This window comes from Malaclemys terrapin, chromosome 15 (assembly GCF_027887155.1).
Source record: "Malaclemys terrapin pileata isolate rMalTer1 chromosome 15, rMalTer1.hap1, whole genome shotgun sequence".
NCBI lineage: Eukaryota > Metazoa > Chordata > Testudines > Emydidae > Malaclemys > Malaclemys terrapin.
This window is the reverse complement of record NC_071519.1, coordinates 10,843,251-10,864,627: the sequence shown is the minus strand read 5'-3', so window position 1 is coordinate 10,864,627 and position 21,377 is coordinate 10,843,251. Positions and strand designations below refer to the sequence as shown.

General features: G+C 48.7%; 3 protein-coding genes and 1 non-coding gene across 6 annotated transcripts in view; 2 read left to right on the top strand and 2 right to left on the bottom strand.

Moving 5' to 3' along the window:
- The window catches only part of LOC128823367 (zinc finger protein 585B-like), a 74,276-nt gene extending 69,046 nt beyond the window's left edge, over positions 1-5,230 (bottom strand). Inside the window, exon 1 of the mRNA XM_054005611.1 lies at positions 5,095-5,230. The gene's annotated coding sequence lies outside the window, so the exon portion shown is untranslated. The remainder of the gene's footprint in view (positions 1-5,094) is intronic.
- Positions 1-21,377, top strand: part of LOC128823014 (zinc finger protein 436-like) — a 446,052-nt gene that overhangs the window by 246,068 nt on the left and 178,607 nt on the right. The gene's annotated exons all lie outside the window — the stretch shown is intronic.
- Positions 5,544-21,001, top strand: LOC128823087 (zinc finger protein 79-like). 2 transcript variants are annotated; one of them, XM_054005174.1, is made up of 4 exons: positions 5,544-6,044; positions 6,612-6,782; positions 18,850-18,963; positions 19,333-21,001. In XM_054005174.1, exons 2-4 carry the CDS (start codon positions 6,662-6,664, stop codon positions 19,950-19,952), a joined length of 855 nt encoding a protein of 284 aa, XP_053861149.1. In that variant the 5' UTR covers positions 5,544-6,044; positions 6,612-6,661; the 3' UTR covers positions 19,953-21,001. The 2 variants fall into 2 exon arrangements, with proteins under 2 accessions (XP_053861149.1, XP_053861150.1); XM_054005175.1 differs by lacking the exon at positions 6,612-6,782.
- Positions 6,654-6,735, bottom strand: TRNAS-GCU (transfer RNA serine (anticodon GCU)). Its single transcript has one exon. It is a non-coding gene; the product is annotated as a tRNA-Ser (tRNA).

Sequence of the window (21,377 nt, the reverse complement as noted above, 5' to 3'; positions counted from 1 at the left end):
TGCAGAAGGTTTCTGGGCAGTGCAGCCTTATTCCGTCCTCCATGGTAGGACACTTGACCACGCCATGCTAGTAGCAAGTAATCTGGTATCATTGCATGACAAAGCCTGGCAGCGTATGGTCCCGGTGTTTGCTGGCATTCAAGGAGAGTGATATCGCTCATGGTAACCTGGTTGAAATACGGGAATTTAATTAAGGGGACAGAGGTGGCCGTTCCTACTGGGCTGTTTGCCTGTGGCTGAAAAGAAATCCTTCCCTGCAGTTAGCCAAGCGTGGGGGGAGGAATTGGCCTTGAGCTTTTCACGTTTGGCTAGCAGGGATCTTCCCTGATAGCAGCCACGCGGTGGGGGTAGGGATAAAGCGATCATCCAGAGAATTGGATGGGGGGGGGGTGGTTAGATTGTTTTCTGCTGCTGAAAGTTAACAGGAAAACCGCAGCACTCAACGGGCTCTGCTTAGTATGTGGGAAAGGAGGGCGCAGAAGCTGAAAGACAATGGCTTACCATGGCCACATGCAAGCCGAATTCTGTTGCCCGGACCTGCGTCTGTGATCTCTAGCAGCAAAGCCACAGGCACTCAATATTAAGAGGCAAAATGCGACCTTGCACAGAAATCACATGTGCTATGTAATGTGAATAGTGTTGGTCACCGTGAAAGAGTATAAGCATTGTTCTGTAAAATGTATCTTTTAAAAAAATTCTCTGCTTTTTTCCTTCCCTCCAGCAGCTGCAAATTTTTCAAGCCTCCCTCCTCCGTCCCGAAGGCTATCTCAGATAAGGCGTCAGAAAAAGAGGACGCGAGATGAGATGTTCACGGAAATCATGGAATCCACCCGCAGTGAAAGAGCTCATCTGAATGAGTGGAAGGACACAGTTTCAAAGTAAAGGAAAGATGCCAGTGAATGTGAGGACAGGAGGGACCAATGTGAGGACATGAGGGACCAACGTGAGGACAGCAGAGACACTAGAGATGAGAGGTGGCGGCAGGAAGATCAGAGGAGGCAGGATGCATCACTGGGGCTGCTGCATGAGCAAACAGACATGCTCCAGCGTCTCGTGGAGCTTCAGGAAAGGCAGCAGGATAACAGAGTGCCGCTGCAGCCCCTGTATAATCCCCCTCCCCACTCATGTTCCATAGCCTCCTCACCCAGATGTGTAAGAACGCAGGAGGGAAGGCTCCGTGCACCCTCGCAGTCAACAGCCCAAGCAAAAGGCTGTCATTTTTTTAAACCTTTTTTTAGTGGCCTTTTCCTTCCCGCCGATTCTCCTCCCAAACCCCACCCGGGTGCTCTCCCTCTTTTTATAATCAATTAATAAAGAATAAATGATTTTTAAACAATAGTGACTTTATTTCCTTTGAAAGCAAGCTGTGATCGAAGGGGGAGGGTGGGTTCCTTACCAATACAATTCAGATTGTGCATTAAGATCTGAAAATACAGAATCCCTCAGCCCTCTTTACCTTTCTGCTCTGGATCTGTCTCCCTCCAATCAAACTAAATCTTAGCCCAGTCATTCCAATACCTCCGGCAGATGTCTATCAGCTGTCTACTGAAACTCAACATGGCCAAAAACAAGCTCTTCATCTTTCCCTGCTGATACTAGGTGAAAAATATTTTGGTCTAGAACTGCAGGGGAGTCACTGTTCTGTGTTTGCACTATAATTCTAACAGTGGAAACTAGCGGGGGTGCCACATTATTCCTTCCCCATCAGATTATTCCTGGCATATTTCACTGGCTCTGTTGCCAACTGCCCATAACAAACACTTGAAAGAAGGGGAGATGGAGCTGGAAATGGTGGCAAGAGGAGAAGGAGAAGGAGAGAGACATTTGAAAGCATAACCGTTCCCATTCCACTGTAACAAAAAGTACAGGAGAAGGGAGTTGCACTTCAGAATCACCCAGAACTTATGTGGAGAGAGCACTGGATGGGGACCATTCCTGGCTCTGCTACGGGCCTACTGGGTGACCTTGGCTAAGTCATTGCACTTCTCTGTGCCTCCGATTGCAAACTTGTGTGAGACCCAGAACTGCCTATACGGCTCCTAACTCCTCCAGCCACCATCGCTCTGTGCAAAAACTAGGAAATTCATGTACAAAAAACTTTGTGAACGCCGGATTTAAGGTTGCCCGGAGCTGTCTGGTGCCCCTCCAGAAGAGACAGGGCTGACTTTAGCAAGTGCGGGGCCCGATTCCTGGGACTTGTACTCACCGGGCAGTACTCCCAGTCTTCGGCAGCACTTTGGATTGCCGGCCAGGGGAGGGGGGCCGCGGGGCTTGCCGCACTCCGGATGGGGATGCAGGGCCGGGGGGGCTCTGGCCGTGGTCATGGGGCTACGGGGCTGCTGCGCTCCGGCCGGGGATGCGTGGCCGAAGACGACCCCGGAGCGGACTGCCGCCGGGGTGAGTAAAAAAAATTAAAAAGGCGCCTAAGGCACGGGATCCTCTTAGGCGCAGGGCCCAATTCCAGGGAATCGGCCTAAAGCCGGCCCTGAGAAGAGATCAGCAAAACTCAAACTTGTAATAATCAGGAAATGCAGAGATAAGGTACACACCAATGTAATCCTAATTCTGACCCACGTGAGCAATGACCCTTTCTTTACTCCTACAACACACCTATGTGCACTCAGCCATTTGAGCTAGTGCCTATCACTAAAGTACTGGGGAAAATGTCAACCAGGGCACACAATAAAGCACTTTATCTTTGCTAAGACGGAATTTGGTTTTAGGTGAGCTGAGCTGCACTGTACAGGAGCTACTGGCACCTGTTCTACACTCAGATACTGGGCCTGCTCCCCAGAAACAGCTGCACACTTGGTCAATTGAACACCGCTTCACCCCTTTTTACAATTCTTTCATCCTTACTCACAGAAGTTCCAGCTAACGTTCTACATTCACTTACCCATCGTTAAGCACACGGACTGCTCTCAGATCCCATCTCACTGCTGACCATTCCCATGGCAAACAGTCCCCTGTTACCTCCTGACAACATGCACAGCTCAGTACAGAAACGATACAGACTGGTCTTCTCATATCACAATCACACCTCCACCAAGTTGCTCCAACTAACGCCTCTACCTTTCAGTGCAGCTACACCTAACAGAGGGAGTGCAGCTGGAGTGCTGGCAGATACCGCCCAGTGGCTGTTGCCAGCTCCAAGGGGCAGAGTTAAGGTTGCATTGGCATGCACATTAGCTCTCTATTTCCTAGTTTTTGGAAGTCTGAATTTTGCTGAACTTGACACTCTGGCAGGGCCCAACATACTGCTGGGCAATTTTACTTCTGCATTAATGAAGGTGTCAGGGGCTAGATGAATTTTCAGTAAATACCCAGAAAGTGATGGCTCCCCATCACTACCTGCCATTTACACAGGCAGCAAAGCCCTGGGAAAGGCAACTTTCAGAAGCAAAGAGAAGGGGATAGGGCTAGAGGTTCTCTGCCAGTCAGGAAGGGGTAGCAGCGAGGGAAGACTGGCAATGGATAGTTGGAGGGGTGAAAAGATTTGGGGGTATGGTGGGGGACAAAAGCAGCTGGGACTGGGCAGAATTAAGGTCCCTACAGGGTACAGGCAATCGCCATAGGGCTACGAATAAGGCATTTTACTGTCTAAAGTTCCAGATTAGATTATACCAATTTGTAAAGACACATGAGATCTTTCCCTCAGGGTATCACCTTCACTGGGGTGTTTCTTTTATTGGTAATTCCCAGAAGTCAATAGATCAATAGCATTCTATCAGTTATGAAGTGGCCATTTCAGATTTCTGGGGAGTGTCTATAATTTTGCACTGGGGCCAGGTCCTTAGAGAGACAGAAACTTGTTTTCATTTTAACTTGTACATGCTCAGCGGCTTCCAGAATTTGGTTCAAAATATTTACATGTTTCCCTGGCCTGTCCTTAAAAGTGCTGCTATAGAAAGTGGGGAAGGGCAGAAACTCACTGTAGGATCAGTAGCTGAGTCCCTTAGATATTTATAGCTCATCGGAAGAAGGACGGGGATTGGTGGGTGTCTGGGGATTTAATAATAATCACACAAATATCATTCTTAATGAATTTTCATCTTCTAATTCCCATAAACCATTAATTATCCCTGGCTGCCCCCAGGAGTCTGGGGAGGGAGTACTAGTAACCTCCTGTGGAAACTAAGGCACAAGGATCTTTCAGTGTCTGGCTCAAAGTCACCCACTTCACTGGATGAATCCCTAGCTGCTGGAGTCTCTTTCCCTGGAAGTTTTTAAGAACAGGTAGGACAAACCTCTGTCAGAGATAATCTACATCGACTGGGTCCTACTTCCGTAGCGAGAGTGGGACTTGCTAACAGCTTGAGGCCCTGTCCAGCCCTACATTCCTAGGATGCCATACAATATATACGTATAAAGACAAAACATACAGAAAAATCCCCACCACAACATAATGTCAGGCAATTCACGAAAAAAAAAAAACAACCCCTCCCTGCCAGAAAACTACACTCCACAGCATATGTCAGTTGTTGATCAGAGGCAAAATCTGAGTGTTTCCCATCAGTATTTGATAAATGAACAGAGAGAAGAGGCAAGATTTACAATAAATGTTTAGTCACGCTGAAGAACCGGAGCAAAGGGGTAAATCTGAGCTGTGGTTCGTGGTTTATCATTAGAGAGACAGGGCCCAACGCTCAGGGCCCATTCAAGTAGAACTAGACAACAAGAGAGAAAGTGGGCTGGGGGGAGGTGGAGATTTTAGGATATTTTATATCCATCTATGAGAGTTGTGGGGAAAACGGGTCACACACTGCGCAGTTGGTAACAGGAGAGACAAACCCCCAGACGCTGGGGAGGGGCGGGGGGAGTTTCTGTGGCTATGAAATGAGGGGAGGAGGAGGGGGAGGGGCAGTGTGAAGGGAGTTTATGTGACTGTCCAACACACACAGACAGTGACGGTTCCCCTCCCCCCCCCTTCACACGGGCCGCAGGGAGCCGGGGGGGGCAGTTTGAAGGGCGTGCGGGGGAGGAAGGTCCCTGGAGCAGGGAAGGGGGCAGCAGTGGGGGATGAGCAGGTGCAACACACCCAGACACAGGGGTCTCGGGCCCGGGCGCTCCTCCCTCAACCGGCTCAGCTCTTACCGGCTCTCCCGCGAGTCCGGAGCTCCCCCAGCAGCGGCCCGGAAGTGACGCACCCCGCGCGGCACCCATGGAGGAGAGGGGAGAGGAGACACGTGACGGTTGCGGCCGTTAGGGCCGTTGGAGCGCGGCACGCGCGCGGGGCTGGGAGGCGGCGCTGTTCCCCCGTTGGGGGCGGGGTTCTCCACAGCCCCGCCCCTTAACCCACCTTCCTCCCCGCTCCGGGCCCCTCCTGCCGCTCCTGGCCCCGCCCCGCTCCGGCCGCGGGGAGCGCGGGGCCCTCCCGGGCGGGGGGTGAACCGGGCCCGGCCCCTCCCCCCGGCAGGCGCGTGTCCGCCCCACGCGGGGCCTGCCCCTCCCCCTCTCCCGGGGTCTGCGCTGGGGGTGGGGCCGTCATTAGCCCCGCCCTGCCCGGGGGGGAGGGGCAGCCCCTGGGCCGGAGCCTGCAGGGAACGAGCTCAGAGCCCCCAGCCCGGGGGAGACGGGACCGGGGAAGGGGGCGAGATGGAGGGGGAGATTCCCAGACCCGGCACCTGCCCAGACCCACTGGCTGCAGCCTCTGTGGGCAGATCGTCCCGTCCCGGGGAACAAGGAGCAGAAGGAGGCAAAGCCGGATTCGTCAGACACGGACCAGCCGCGGGTTTCGTCGCCGTGTAGACGTGCCCTGACATTATGTCTACACTGCGATTAACACTCCCGGGGCACCTGTCTCCAAGCCCGGGGCAGCTGGCTCAGGCTTGTGGGGCTGGAGCTGTACCAGGACAGTGCAGACATACGGGCTTGAGCCCAGCCGCGCCTGAGACCCACGAGGGGGGAGGGTTTCCAAACCCAGCAGGAACACACGTATTTGCACCACAGTTTTGAGCCCCACAGCTTTAGCTCCAGGAGCCCAAGTCCGATGACCCAGGCCAGCCCTGCTGCAATCTTTATCCCAGGAGAGATGGACTCTGCGGGTACGTCTCCATTGCAATGTCAGCCCAGCTGTGCGCAAAGCAACTCCCTACTCACCATTGTCATATAATGATGATATGGTTTGTACAAACTCTGCCTGGTGAGGTATCAGTTCAAAAGCCGTGATCTGTTGAACATTAATATCTTGTTGGATGGCGTGTGCTCGCCTTGTTTGGGACATTCAAATCAAAGTCCCCAAGCAGATTAGTAATTGGTTTTTCAGCAGAACATTTTCAGTTTGGGGGATTTTGTTGTCCCAGTCAGACCTTGCCAAGGGAAGTACAGAGAAAATGTTTGAGTTGCCTCCTTCAGAACACTTTCGCCGTGGGTCACTGTCGTGGCCTTGCTGAGGACTGGGGCATTGTAATAATTTGTGGAGGTCCCGGGATGTTTGGGGGAGATGATGAGGATGTCACCTTTTGAGATAAAAACTAAGAAAACCAGGACTAGAGAATTCTTTTAGAAATCTGGTATTTAGATGTTTTATTTTAAGCAGGGGGGGTTCTGAGTTCTTGAGATGGTTTTTGTTTGCAGGAAGCAACATGGTTTGGTCTGTGATTGTACCAAAGGGGGAAGATGTTTGTCAAGGAAGAGAGAAGACTGAAGGCTTCTGCTGAGGATGGGATTCAAACCCATGTGTGCAGAGCACAATAGATTAGCAGTCCATCACCTTAACCACACGGCTACCTCATCTGAGTTGTCAAGTAAGGGACAGGAGGAGAAATCTAAGGCCAGCAGAGGTAAGGAAAATAAGGAGTTTTTAAATACTAACAGGTTTCAGGGTAGCAGCCGTGTTAGTCTGTATCCTCAAAAAGAACAGGAGTACCTGTGGCACCTTAGAGACTAACAAATTTATTAGAGCATAAGCTTTCGTGGGCTACAGCCCACTCCTTCGGATGCATATAGAGTGAAACATATATTGAGGAGATATATATACACACATACAGAGAGCATGAACAGGTGGGAGTTGTCTTACCAACTCTGAGAGGCCAATTAAGTAAGAGAAAAAAAACTTTTGAAGTGATAATCAAGATAGCTCAGAACAGACAGTTTGATAAGAAGCAAGTGTGAGAATACTTACAAGGGGAGATAGATTCAATGTTTGTAATGGCTCAGCCATTCCCAGTCCTTATTTAATCCTGAGTTGATTGTGTCTAGTTTGCATATCAATTCCAGCTCAGCAGTCTCTCGTTGGAGTCTGTTTTTGAAGTTTTTCTGTTTTAAGATAGCCACCCGCAGGTCTGTCATAGAATGACCAGACAGGTTAAAGTGTTCTCCCACTGGTTTTTGAGTATTATGATTCCTGATGTCAGATTTGTGTCCATTAATTCTTTTGCATAGAGACTGTCCGGTTTGGCCAATGTACATGGCAGAGGGGCATTGCTGGCACATGATGGCATATATCACATTGGTAGATGTGCAGATAGAGGTGTCTCTATCTGAGGCATTAGAGCAAATGTGGTTATATCTTAGAGCTTGGCTGTAGACAATGGACCGTGTGGTGTGTCCTGGATGGAAGCTGGAGGCATGTAGGTAAGTGTAGCGGTCAGTAGGTTTCCGGTATAGGGTGGTATTTATGTGACCATCGCTTATTAGCACAGTAGTGTCCAGGAAATGGACCGCTTGTGTGGATTGATCTAGGCTGAGGTTGATGGTGGGATGGAAATTATTGAAATCATGGTGGAATTCCTCAAGGGCTTCTTTTCCATGGGTCCAGATGATGAAGATGTCATCAATGTAGCGCAAGTAGAGTAGGGGCTTTAGGGGACGAGAGCTAAGGAAGTGTTGTTCTAAGTCAGCCATAAAAATGTTGGCATACTGTGGGGCCATGCGGGTACCCATAGCAGTGCCGCTGACTTGAAGGTATATATTGTCCCCAAATGTGAAATAGTTGTGGGTGAGGACAAAGTCACAGAGTTCAGCCACCAGGTTAGCTGTGACATTATCGGGGATACTGTTCCTGGCCACTATGGACGTAGAAACCCTCTACACCAATATTCCACACAAAGATGGACTACAAGCTATCAGGAACAGTATCCCTGATAATGTCACAGCATTTGCTCTAATGCCTCAGATAGAGACAAGCACCTACAAGATCTCTATCAAGCATTCTTAAAACTACAATACCCACCTGCTGAAGTGAAAAAACAGATTGACAGAGCCAGATGAGTACCCAGAAGTCACCTCCTACAAGACAGGGCCAACAAAGAAAATAACAGAACACCACTAGCTGTCACCTTCAGCCCCCAACTAAAACCTCTCCAGCGCATCATCAGAGATCTACAACCTATCCTGAAAGATGATCCTTTACTCTCACAGATCTTGGGAGACAGACCTGTCCTCGCTTACAGACAACCCCCCAACCTAAAACAAATACTCACCAGACAAACACTGCCCGGGTCCTGGCCACCGGTCCGGGGGGCTCTGCATTTTCATTTAATTTTAAGTGAAGCTTCTTAAAATATTTAAAAACTTTATTTACTTTACATACAACAATAGTTTAGTTATATATTATAGACTTATAGAAAGAGAACGTTAACATGTATTACTGGCACGTGAAACCTTACATTAGAGTGAATAAATGAAGACTTGGCACAAACAGAGTTCCCAGGCAGTGGTTCTCAACCAGGGGTCCCCAGTTGAGGGGGCAGCGAGAAGGTTTCAGGGGGGCCCCCACCAAAATAAACCAGAAAGCAGGGCCGGCGTTAGACTTGCTCAGGGCCAAAAGCAGAAATCTGAGTCCCACCGCTCAGGGCTGAAGCTGAAGCAATTTAACTTTGTGGGGGCCCCTGTGCTGTGGGGCCCTGCGCAATTGCTCTGCTCTGCTCACCTCCTAATGACAGCCCTGGCTTTTAATCTACTGGACGTGCAGAAAAACAGTTGTTGTGGCACAGGTGGGCTGTGGAGATTTTATACCACTTTGGGCGGGAGCTACAGAAAGAAAAATGTTGGGAACCACAGCTCCAGGGAATCCCGGAGAATAAAGACTCAATCCACTCAGTGCTGCCAACTCCCATGAGTCTTGTGAGAGTTATTGTTCTTCTGTAAAGCCCCAGCTCCTGGACTCAAGTGGAGACCTGATGATTTCATCCTTCGCTCTTAAAGACACAGTACGTTTCTAGCCCTTGTGGCTGTGGAGAAAGCTTCAAAACGGGACCCCCGGGCACCCTAAAGGCTCATCAAGCAGAAGGCAAATAAAAAAGATCCCCAAATCTATTATTTTTACAGACTCTCCTGATTTCAAAGCCAATCTGGTGATTTTTGGTGAGCCTGATTCAGGGTTTTTGAACGTTCGGGGTTGGCCATTCTGCAGACTGAGAGCTGGGCACCCTCCTCCACATCCAACGCACCCAGACTGTTCTAAAGCTTTAGCTCTCTTCTCCTTCCTGCCGCTGTAACGCAGCTGGGAATCCCCCGTCCTAGACATGCTTTTACACAGACCGTGAATTCCCCATCAGGTCAAACCACAGGGCGGCTGGCATTGGTAGCCAGGATGGCAAGTTCTAGAGGCCCAACCCACTGCGGCCATCCTGTCACGCCATCCCGACCGAAGACCTGACTCCAGTGGCATGAGTCACGCAGCAGGAGGGGAAAGACTCACTCTTTCACAACTGGAGCCAGGGAAGGTGAGCACTTTGAGTGCCAGGGCTTTGCTGCACACAAAGACGAGGTCCCACTGATATTCGGATTGCAGGATTCAGAGTCCTCAGTGCTGACCGTTACACCATGGAACCAGCTTGTGCTGTTTTCTCTGGACATCTGTGACCCTCATGGGGCTGGCTTGTGTAAGGGGATTGTTGGCCCCTTACTAAAACTTAGTGGGGTTTTTTGGTTGGCTAGTTCCCTACCAAAAGGAAGGGGAAAGGTCTATGGGAAATCAGGACCTTGAGACTGACAGTTCCCAGGGCAAGGGGGAGAGGCCAAAGCTCCAGCTCACCCTGACTGACCAGGCAGAATGTCTGATGAGGGAGTCACCAGGCCAGGGGGTCCCATCCTCCATGTGAGCTGGAACTACTTTGGCCAGAGTGGAGCCGAGCTAAGGAGAGATCAGGAGCTCAAGCAGAGCCGAGGAGCAGAGCTGGGCAGGTGTAGTGCGAGAATCTATTACCTGTAGGAATTTGCTACCTGTAGCAGTTACTCATATGTAAGAGATTGTAAAAAACTGTGATCTGATGTAATTTGCTACCAGTAGCAGCTACTGATACCTACGGTTGTTCGTATTTGCTAACTTGTCCTAATTTGGTACTTCTCGCCTTTCCCACCTTCTGGTACAGAGATAGCGAATTGATACCAGTAGCAGTTACTGATACCGGAGGTTGTTCTTATTTGATGACTTGTCCTAATTTGCTAAAACTTGATAGTGGTGGGGGATAGAAGCATAAAGTCTTTGGCTTTCAAACGACCCTGCCTGGTGTGTGTGTGTGTATATATATATATATATATATATAATCAATTGCCTCTTAATATAGGATTGTAAAAAATAAAGTGAGGGATTCTCGCTGCTTCACCTGATGTCTGCAAGTTTGGCCCTTGTGCTTGCTGCCATACTTTTCCTCCTGCCCACATGGTTCTTAAAGGAAGGAGTGCCAGGGCCAGGCTTCATAGGCAGGGATAGGCAGGAGGGAGGAAGAGTCCCAGGCTGGAGCCCAGCACACCTTTCCTCCTCTGGGCACCTAGAGCAGAGGCGGCTGGTGCTGACAGCTCCAAGGGAAGGCTTAAAAGCCACAGAGGAACCAAGGGCGAGGAGGACCAGGCCTACGCATGGCCAGCTGACAGCCACAAAGACACCCGGCCAGCCTGCTCCCTGGCATGCCAAACACCCACTGAAGGCCACCCGCAGACCAGCATGTGGGGCAGCTGCTGATGCTCTGTGGCCAACATCAGAATGTTGTAGGAGAGCAGGGCCAGCTCCCCGGTGGGGACTCTGACTGTTCTCACTCAAAGTGCTCACTTTTGCAGTGGGGCAGGAGATTTTTCCCCAAGAGGCTTTTCCCCAGCTGGCGAGAAGCAGCAAATCACCTAGGCTCCATTTAGCAAGTCCCCTCAAGCACAGGGACGGGCGCATGTTTGGAAGAGGGAAACTGCTCTACACACTAGGCCAGGCAGACGCTCATTTTCTTTGGTAAGTCAGGAATGGCAAAGGCCAGACTGGAACACGTGGGGTTCATGCCCTAGCCTTTGTGAAGTCCTACCCCCAACTCCATCCCGGGGCTCTAGCTGAAGCCAGAGCATTGGCCTGAGCGGCCAAGAAGAGGTTCCAGCCCTGAAGAAAGCAGGACTTTCAGTACAAAGGGAAAACTGCACAAGCACAACCACGAAGGGACTCGACCCCTCAATCACCTGATCCAAAGTCAGGCACCTTATCCATTAGGCCACATGAGAAAATCCTCTCCAAGTATTTCTTTAGAAAAGGTGGACAGTGCATTTTTTGGGTCATCTACTGAGGGGGCAGAGACACTCTGGGCACAAGAAGTCAAGTCCCCAGCGAGATGTGAGACTTAATTCTCTGGAGCCAGGTGCAGGACTTTGGCAGGGAGGCTTAAGCATGATGGGATCGAGGTGCAGCCTAAGACAACTGGTAAATGTGGTGCATGAATGAGCCCAAACTAGAAGGTTCCTTGTTGGCCTTAAAGGGTCGTTGCTCAAAAGGAGCCGTCTGGTGTGATGAAAAGAGTGACCCATGTATGGACTCGACTAGCTTGGGGAGTCCTTGCACTGGGGAGTTTGGGGGGGTCAATATGTGGTTGGGAGAATTCCACATCCATAAAATCTCACCCCTGGGTTTGTAATGTCATACTCCAGCAAACATGTCCCTCTATGTGTGGAGGGAGAGGCTGTGAGGGGGAGGGCGATGGAGTGTCTCTGTGAGGGGGAGGGTCCATGAGGGTGTCAGTGTGAGGGGGAGGGGCTGTGAGGATATAGTCACCTCCAGGCAGCAGGAGCCCCCTGACATGGGGGTTTACTGCCCCCTCCCCCCAGGTGCTTTGGGGGGCCCTAGGGCTCAGCATGGAGCTGCTGTCCCTGGAAGTCACAAAGGGGTGATATGAGGTAACTGCCCCGTCTGTCCTGGGGTGGGGGCCTGGAGCCCCCGGAACAGCCCTGTGGGGACTCAGCCCTGTGGGGAATTCATGGTCTGTGGAAAAGCACGTCTAGGACGGGGGATTCCCAGCTGCATTACAGCAGCAGGAAGGAGAAGAGAGAGTTAAAGCTTCAGAACAGTCTGGGTGCGCTGGGTGTGGAGGAGGGTGCCCAGCTCTCAGTCTGCAGAACGTCCAACCCCAAACGTTCAAAAACCCTGAGTCGGGCTCACCAAAAATCACCAGATTGGCTTGGAAACCAGGAGATTCTGTACAAATAATAGATTTGGGGATCTTTTTTATTTGCCTTCTGCTTGATGAGCCTTTAGGGCGCACGGGGGTCCCGTTTTGTAGCTTTCTCCACAGCCAAAAGGGCTAGAAACGTCCTGTTTCTTTAAGAGCGAAGGCTGCAATCATCACATCTCCACTTGAGTCCAGGAGCTGGGGCTTTATGGAAAAACAATAACTCTCACAAGATTCATGGGAGTTGGCAGCACTGAGTGGATTGAGTCTTTATTCTCCGGGATTCCCTGGAGCTGGGGTTCCCGACCTTTTTCTTTCTGTAGCTCCCGCCCAATGTGGTATAAAACCTCCACAGCCCACCTGTGCCACAACAACTGTTTTTATGCACGTCCAGTAGATTAAATGCCGGGGCTGTCGTTAGGGGGTAGCCAGCAGAGCAATTGCGCAGGGCCCCACAGCACAGGGGCCCCCACAAAGTTAAGTTGCTCCACCTTCGGCTTCAGCCCTGGGTGGAGGGACTCAGATTTCTGCTTTCTGCCCTGAGCCCCAGTGAGTCTAACGCCGGCGCTGCTTTCTGATTTATTTTGGTGTGGCCCCACTGAAACCTGCTCGCTGCCCCCTCAACTGGGGACCCCTGGTTGAGAACCACTGCCTGGGAACTCTGTTTAGAACAGGGGTCGGCAACCTTTCAGAAGTGGTGTGCCAAGTCTTCATTTATTCACTCTAATGTAAGGTTTCACGTGCCAGTAATACATTTTAACGTTTTCAGAAGGTCTCTTTCTATAAGTCTATAATATATAACTAAACTATTGATGTATGTAAAATAAAGTTTTTAAATTTAAGAAACTTCATTTAAAATTAAATTAAAATGCAGAGCCCCCGGACCGGCGGCCAGGACCCGGGCAGTGTGAGTGCCACTGAAAATCAGCTTGCATACCATAGGTTGCCTACCCCTGATCTAACCAATTATATCCCACTACCCTAATTAACTTACAGCTGGCAACATTAATTATACAGCAGAGAGAAACTATTAGAGAATGAGACTGATTAACAATGTAAAAGCGGTGGCCAGAAAGATAAAACAATACGGAAATGAGGGTTTCACAACCACAACCATAGATAAGTGATTTCTTGCCAGACAGGATGCTATCAAACTAAGTTTTCTTTAACCATCTTAAGATCTCAGACTCATAGAATTTAAGGTCAGAAGGGACCATTATGATCATCTGGTCTGACCCCCTGCATGCTGCAGGCCACAAAACCCTTCCCTGGACTCTGCTGTTGAAGTCCCCAATCCTGTGTTTTAGTGACTTCAATTGGCAGAGACCCTCCTGCTAGTGATCCCTGCCCCATGCTGCAGAGGAAGGCGAAAAACCTCCAGAGGCTCAGCCAATCTGCCCTGGAGGAAAATTCCTTCCCGACCCCAAATATGGCGATCAGTAAGACCCCGAGCATGTAGGCAAGAGTCTCTAGCCTGACCCCTGTTGGCCATTATACTATTTACGTACCATTGCTTGGTTTTCCTTGTCTACTATGTTTTACCATTAAACCATTCCCTCCATAAACTTATCTAACTTAATCTTAAAACCAGACAGGTCCGTCGCCCCCACCGTTTCCCTCGGAAGGCCGTTCCAATATTTCACCCCTCTGACGGTCAGAAACCTTCGTCTAATTTCAAGCCTGAACTTCCCCACGGCCAGTTTATATCCATTCGTTCTCGTGTCCACATTAGTACTAAGCTAGAATAATTCCTCTCCCTCCCTTGTATTTATCCCTCTGATATATTTAAAGATAGCAATCATATCCCCCCCTCAGCCTTTGCTTTGTCAGACTAAACAACCCAAGCTCCTCTAGTCTCCTTTCATACGACAGGTTTTCCATTCCTCTGATCATCCTAGTCGCCCTTCTCTGCGCCCGTTCCAGTTTGAGTTCATCTTTTTTAAACATGGGAGACCAGAACTGCACACAGTATTCCAAATGAGGTCTCACCAGCACCTTATACAACAGAAGCAGGACCTCCTTATCCCTACTAGATATACCTCGCCTAATGCATCCCAAGACCGCATTGGCTTTTTTCACCACCACGTCACATTGTCGACTCATAGTCATCCTGCGGTCTATAAGCACCCCTAGGTCCTTCTCCTCTTCCGTTACTTCTAACCAATGCGTCCCCATCTTGTAACTAAAATTGTTATTAGTTATCCCCAAGTGCATCACCTTACACTTTTCACTATTAAATTTCATCCTATTTCTGATACTCCAATTCACAAGCTCATTCAAGTCTCCCTGCAGAATATCCCTATCCTCCTCCGAATTTGCAACGCCTCCCACCTTCGTATCATCCGCAAACTTTATCAGCCCACTCCTGCAATCGGTTACGAGGTCAATTATAAATAGATTAAATAAAATGGGTCCCAAAACCGAACCTTGAGGCACTCCACTAGTAACCTCCCTCCAACCTGACAGTTCACCCTTCAATACGACCCGCTGCATTCTCCCCATTAACCAATTCCTTATCCACCTCTGGATTTTCATATTGATCCCCATGTTTTTCAGTTTAACCAATAATTCCTCATGGGGTACAGTATCAAACGCTTTACTGAAATCCAGGTATATTAGGTCCACCGCATTTCCCTTATCTAATAAGTCCGTTACTTTCTCAAAGAAGGAGATCAGATTCGTTTGGCACGATCTGCCCTTCGTAAAACCATGTTGTAATTTATCGCAATTGCCATTAACCTCAAGGTCCTCAACTAGTTTCTCTTTCAGAATTTTCTCCAGCACCTTGCACACTACAGATGTTAAACTAACAGGCCTGTAGTTACCCGGATCACTTTTTTTCCCTTTCTTGAAAATAGGAACCACGTTAGCTATTCTCCAGTCTAACGGGATCACCCCTGAGTTTACAGATTCATTAAATATTATCGCTAATGGGCCTGCTATTTCCCGTGCCAATTCCTTCAATATTCTCGGATGAAGATCGTCCGGTCCTCCCGACTTAGTCCCATTAAGGTGTTCAAGTTTTGTTTCTACCTCGGATACGGTAATCCCCCATCCTGTATGCCCCTCTGTAATGGTGCTAGTTTCCCTAATACCTTCATTGGCCTCATTAAACACCGATGCAAAATATTCATTGAGATATTGCGCCATGCCTAGATTATCTTTAATCTCCTCTCCGGCTATAGTCTTCAGCGGTCCCACTTCTTTCTTTGTTTTCTTTTTATTTATATGGCTGTAAAACCTTTTACTATTGCTTTTAATTCCCCTCGCTAGGTCCAACTCTACACGGCCTTTGGCCTTTCTCACTCTATCTCTACATTCTCTGACTTCACTAAGGTAAGTTTCCTTACTGATCCCTCCCCTCTTCCACTCTTTGTACGCTTTCTGTTTTTTCCTAATCGCCCCTTTGAGTCGGTCGCTCATCCAGCTCGGTCTAAATCTCTTGCTTAGTAATCTTTTTTCCTTTTTGGGGATACAGGCCTCTGACAGCTCATGCATCTTTAACTTAAAGTAATCCCAGGCTTCTTCTGCCTTTAGATCCATTAATACGTTTGCCCAATCCACTTCCCTTACCAGTCCCCTTAATTTGTTAAAATTGGCCTTTTTAAAATTATAAACCCTAGTCTTTGACTTAATTCTGTTACTCCTTCCATTTAGTTTAAACCGAATTAGCTCATGATCACTGGAGCCCAAGTTGTCCCCTACTACCACTTCCTCAACGAGGTCCTCACTACTTACCAGAATCAAATCTAAAATGGCCTCCCCCCTCGTCGGTTCAGCTACCACTTGATGAAGGAATTGATCAGCAAGCACATCTAGGAACATCTGAGCCCTATTATTGCTACTAGTGTTTGTTCCCCAATCTATATCCGGGAAGTTAAAGTCCCCCATAATTACACAGTTTCTATTAGTATTTACTTCCCTAAATACATTAAATAGTTCCTTATCCATATCCTGGGTCGATCCCGGCGGTCTATAGCACACCCCAAGCACTATCCCCGGAGAGGCTCTAGTAGTCTTTTTACCCAGTGTGAGTATCGCCCAGACGGACTCTGTTATCTATTCCATCCACTATTATTTCTTTACAGCTTATTTCACTATTGACATACAATGCCACCCCCCCACCTTTACCTTTGTCCCGGTCTTTCCTAAACAGTGCATACCCCTCCATACCTGTGTTCCAGTCGTGGCTGCCATTCCACCACGTTTCAGTTATTCCTACGATATCTGGTTTCAATTCTTGGACCAAGAGCTCCAATTCCTCCATTTTATTACCTAGGCTTCTCGCATTGGTGTATAAACACCCTAATGTATGTTGTTTAGCCTGTCTCCCATTAGTAGCACTATATGTTGCGGGCCTCTTTGTGTCCGTCCCCCCTGTCCTTCCTATGTCCAATCTCATCTCCCCGGCTATGTCTCCTCTTATTTCACTCAGCTTTTCAATACTGGAATCTGGTGTGGAGATTAACTGTGCATCTCCCAACCGTCTCCCCAAACTTCCTAGTTTAAAGCTCTTTTGATAAGATGAGCCAATCTCCCTCCCAGAAGTCTATTTCCTTCCCTACTCAGGTGAAGCCCATCCCGCGAGAACAGGTGTCTGTCCCCGAAAGCCTCCCAGTGGCCATACATCCCAAAGCCCTCCTTATAGCACCACTCTCTTAGCCAACTATTTATTGTAACAATCCTATCGGCCCTTTGCTGCCCTTCCCTCGGAACAGGCAGAATCCCACTAAAGATAATCTGAGCCTCTATCTCCTTGAGCGTCTTACCCAGCCTGGCATAATCTCCCTTGATTCTCTCTAACGAGAACCTAGCCGTGTCATTCGTTCCTACATGAAGGATTATCAAGGGGTTCTTACCTGCTCCTTTTAGGATCCTTTTCAACCGCAGGTCCACATCGCGTATCTTTGCGCCCGGTAGACAGCACACCCTTCTGTTCTCCGGGTCCGCCCTGGTCACAGGCCTGTCCAATCTCCTCAGTAAAGAGTCTCCAATTACATACACCTGCCGTTACCTGGCAACAGTGCGATCTAGTAATCTAGTCTATGATCCCTCTAGTCCTGACCTGTGTCTGTTCCTATCTTCCCTTATGCTCCCCCTTATGCCTTCCTGAATCCTCCGGGGGCCCAGAATCGGTGCTGTCTCCATCAACTCCTCCCCTCTCTCTCTTGGACTAGCTGCTCTTCTCTTCTTCCTCACCCTCTCACCTTCAGTCACCACCTGCTGCCCCTCCACCTCGTTATCCAAACACCCAAACCTATTCCTGAGTTCTATTCCCCCCTCACTGGCCCTTCTTTTCCTTGGCCTGCTTCTCACAGTCACATGCTTCCACTTCCCTTGTTCTCCCCCTTCCATTCCCCTCTCGCTGTCATCTACTACTGCCTCCTCCTCCACCCTAGAGCATTCCCCTCCAACCCCGCCTTGCCTATCCTCTATCAGCTGCTCAACCCCCCGTCTAAACTCCACCAGGGTCTCTACCTGCATCTCCAGCCCCCTAATCTTTTCCTCCAGTAACACTATAAGGCGACACTTCATACACACATACCTTTGTTCCAGGTCCCCTGCTAGGACTATATACATACCACAGCTCCCACATGCCGCCATCTGCATTCTGTCTGCTGCTGCTTGGCTCATGGCTGCTGCAGTCTCTGCCCACGGCACCTGGGGAAACAGGGCACACACCGCACCGCGCCCTCCTGCCTCCCCCTTTACCTCCCCCTGCAAACTTCCTCTCAAACTCCCGTTAGCCGCCCTGTTTGCTGCCTCCGGTGCCACTGCTCGCAGCTGTGCTGCTGCCTGGCTGGGCGGCCGCTTTTATGGGCCCCCTACTCAGCCTCAGATCTGTTTCTTTATCTGGTGGTGATGGACACTGTCCGGACATTGACCGTCTTCCTAACAGCCCAATAGCACCTTATTTCAGTGTGATTGGTTTGGGATATGAGGATGTGACCCTACGCTTCCCAGCTTATGGCTGCCCCTCCCGCTTAGCCAAAGGCCTTAGCCTGAGAACAAGGCCTCAGACTCTCCTAGTGAGACAAGGCCCAGACACAGGCAGACTGTGATTTTGATTCTTTGTTTTTATACCTCTGTAACTAGCTAAGTGATAAAAATACACCTAAGTTCTTCAAGTACAGGCTTTACAGGCAGGCCTGAATATCTCTATTCTAACAGTGGGTTCTACCCCTTCCCCCATTCTGTGTCTGTCCTGTCTATTTAGATTGTAAATTCTTCAGGGCATGGGCCATCTACTATTCTGTGTTTATACTTGTCCTAGCACAATGGGGACCCACTGTTAGTTGGTCCTTAGGCACTACGGCAATGCATATGACTTATAATAATAATAACTCTCATGCCACTTTGAGCCAAGGAAGCTGGCCTTGGGATGTTACTGCTTAAAAATGAGCTGGGGTTAAAACCATGGAATATTCTTTGTGACAAGTATCCCACAAATTCCACTGACCTCCCTTCTTTTCTTTGCCTGGAGTAGGGTTTCCAATTTCCAAACCTGATGTGATCTCGCAGCTGGAACAAGGGGAAGAACCATGGGTCCCAGACCTCCAGGGCTCTGAGAAAGAAGTGCTCCCGAGAGCTCCCTGCACAGGTGAGGAATTGGTTAAACCAACTCAAAAACTGTTTAGGAATGCAGGAAACATTAGGGATGCCCTACAAAGACCCTGTGAGCTCTCCAAGTTCAGGATTATTGCCTGCAGATGTGGAATCATTATGGCAGATGTCACTCATGGCATCCCTCCTATTCTGACTGACAACTGGCAGCAGGTCCCTCCCCGATCTCACTTTCCCCTGAGTGTTCTGGTGAGATGCGGACCAAAACTGATCCCTTCCTCTCTTCTCTGGGGAAGGGTTTGGAGAAAATCAGCTCCTGATAATTTTCATCTCTCCCACACATATTTTGGTTTGTTCATCCCTTTTTCTATTCCTCTGTCTGAGATGTCCTTTCTTTCTGGTGCAGGGAGTGACCTATGTCTGGATTCTCTCTGTCTCCCATCAGGTGATGGGATGGTGAGTGAGAATGAGGAGGAGAAACCCCAGCAGGAAGATTCTGAGCAAGTAGGACCACATGGAACGTTATCAGGAAGATGCAAAGGGAATGTTTCCAGGAGTTGTGCACTCCAAGAAAAAGAAAAAGCCTGTGAGACTCAGGACAGGCCAGAGGAAAACTTCAGTAGCATCCCAGACCTTGTAACACATGACAGAATCAACTTGGAAGAGACATGGTACACATGCTCTGAGTGCAGGAAAATCTTCAGTCGGAGCTCAGACCTTATCACACATTCTAGAATCCACACAGGAGAGAAGCCCTACACATGCTCTCAGTGCAGGAAAAGCTTCAGTCACAGCTCTGTCCTGATCACACATAGGAGAATCCACACAGGAGAGACGCCCTACACGTGCTCTGAGTGCGGGAAAAGCTTCAATCAGACCACAGATCTTATCATACATTGGAGAATCCACATGGGAGAGAAACCCTACACATGCTCTGAGTGCAGGAAAAGCTTCAATGATAGCTCAACCCTTATTAGACATCAGAAAATTCACATAAGAGAGAACTGTAATAAATCCCTTGACTAGGGCTGGCCAAAGATTTTTTTATTTTTAAACAAATCACATTTGCTAATTCCCACAGTGATTTTTGCACTGTCTTCACCATGGCCTCTCAGCTCCACCAGATCAGTTACCTGCTTCTGCCTTTTGCAGTTCACCCTTCTTTTACTCTGAAACCCTTCTTTTGGGGTCAGTCTTGTGATCTTTTCTATCAACTCCTTTCCTTTTGAGTCGTACGAGTATGTGTCCCTCCAGCCAGGAATGTTCATCTGCTCCAGGTGGGAGAGAGAGGTTTGATCCCAACAAGCTACACTGAGGCAAAAACTACCTGTGCCTGACATCCACTAGGACTGTAAATGGCGTTGGCTGCTCAAGTTCGTGATCTTGGTGTAAAAAGACAATTCTAGTTGTAGAGCAGATGCCGCCCAGGTGCAGTGGTTGGCATTAGCTTTCCCCTTGACCTGACCTAAACAAACCCTGAGCATCACGGTTATACTGTTCCCCGATTTCAAAGCAATTGTTAGTCATCAAGTTCCCTCTTGGGGAAGAAATTGTTTCATTCCCAGTTGCTCTGTTGTTGCTTCAAGTTGTGTTGGAGAGCAGATATTTTTACTACCATTTTCCTCACTTAAAATATATTGAACTATAACAAAGAGCAGGAACAGGGCAGGGAAAAATTGTCATTTCACCCTGTGGAAGCAGAGAAAGAACTGACAGGAAGGGGATGCAATGCATGACAGTTTGTTAGCAAGAGTCAGGCTAACTGTAACCCTAATAACGTGAGATTTGTAGAAGCGAGGAATGTGTGAGGCAAGTGGGAAAGAACTGTGTGAGAAGTTGTTGCGACCTTGTGTAGATAATATGGAATGTAGACTAAGAGTCTACATTAGTGAGCAAAACAAGATATCAGAATGACCTATGTATAAACAAAATGCAGCTGTTGCTCATTATTGTCTGTAACAAAAGGTATAAATGCTTGCTGTAATTGTTTACCTGTTGAGAGACCTGTTTAGCTCTCTCCCTCTATGCAATTGCTTGAGAAAATAAAGTATCTGACTTGCTGTACCCAAACAAAAAGTGAGAACTCTGTTATTCTCCGACAACCGTCTGTAATAACAGAAGAAGATAGGGTAAGTCAGAGGAATTCCCTTATTCCCCATCACCATCCCAATCCCCCTGTTGTTCAATTGGTTAGGTCAATAGTTTTTCTAAAGGCCTGGGAAGAGGATTCCCTAGTATATGACTTGTAAATAAGCAAAATACCCATGCATTGGGCTCCCAAAGCAGTTGTGGCCCAGGCCCTGCAGGAGGTCGCTCCTGAAGATATCTCCTTCCTAATCAGCTGCATGTTGCCTATTATTTGGGAAATGCAATCCCTATCTAGGTAGAGATGGGAAAGATGGAAATGACATTTGTCTTCAGCTCACCCCTGGGAGATGCTGGAAATGTGTA

Bases quoted from the DNA above. Each gene is read 5' to 3' on its own strand.
- LOC128823087 (XM_054005174.1), top strand. From the start codon at position 6,662: ATGGGATTCAAACCCATGTGTGCAGAGCACAATAGATTAGCAGTCCAT. The intron at 6,783-18,849 runs GTAAGGAAAATA...TGCCTGGAGTAG, and splicing joins GAAATCTAAGGCCAGCAGAG to GGTTTCCAATTTCCAAACCT. The intron at 18,964-19,332 runs GTGAGGAATTGG...TTTCTGGTGCAG, and splicing joins CCCGAGAGCTCCCTGCACAG to GGAGTGACCTATGTCTGGAT.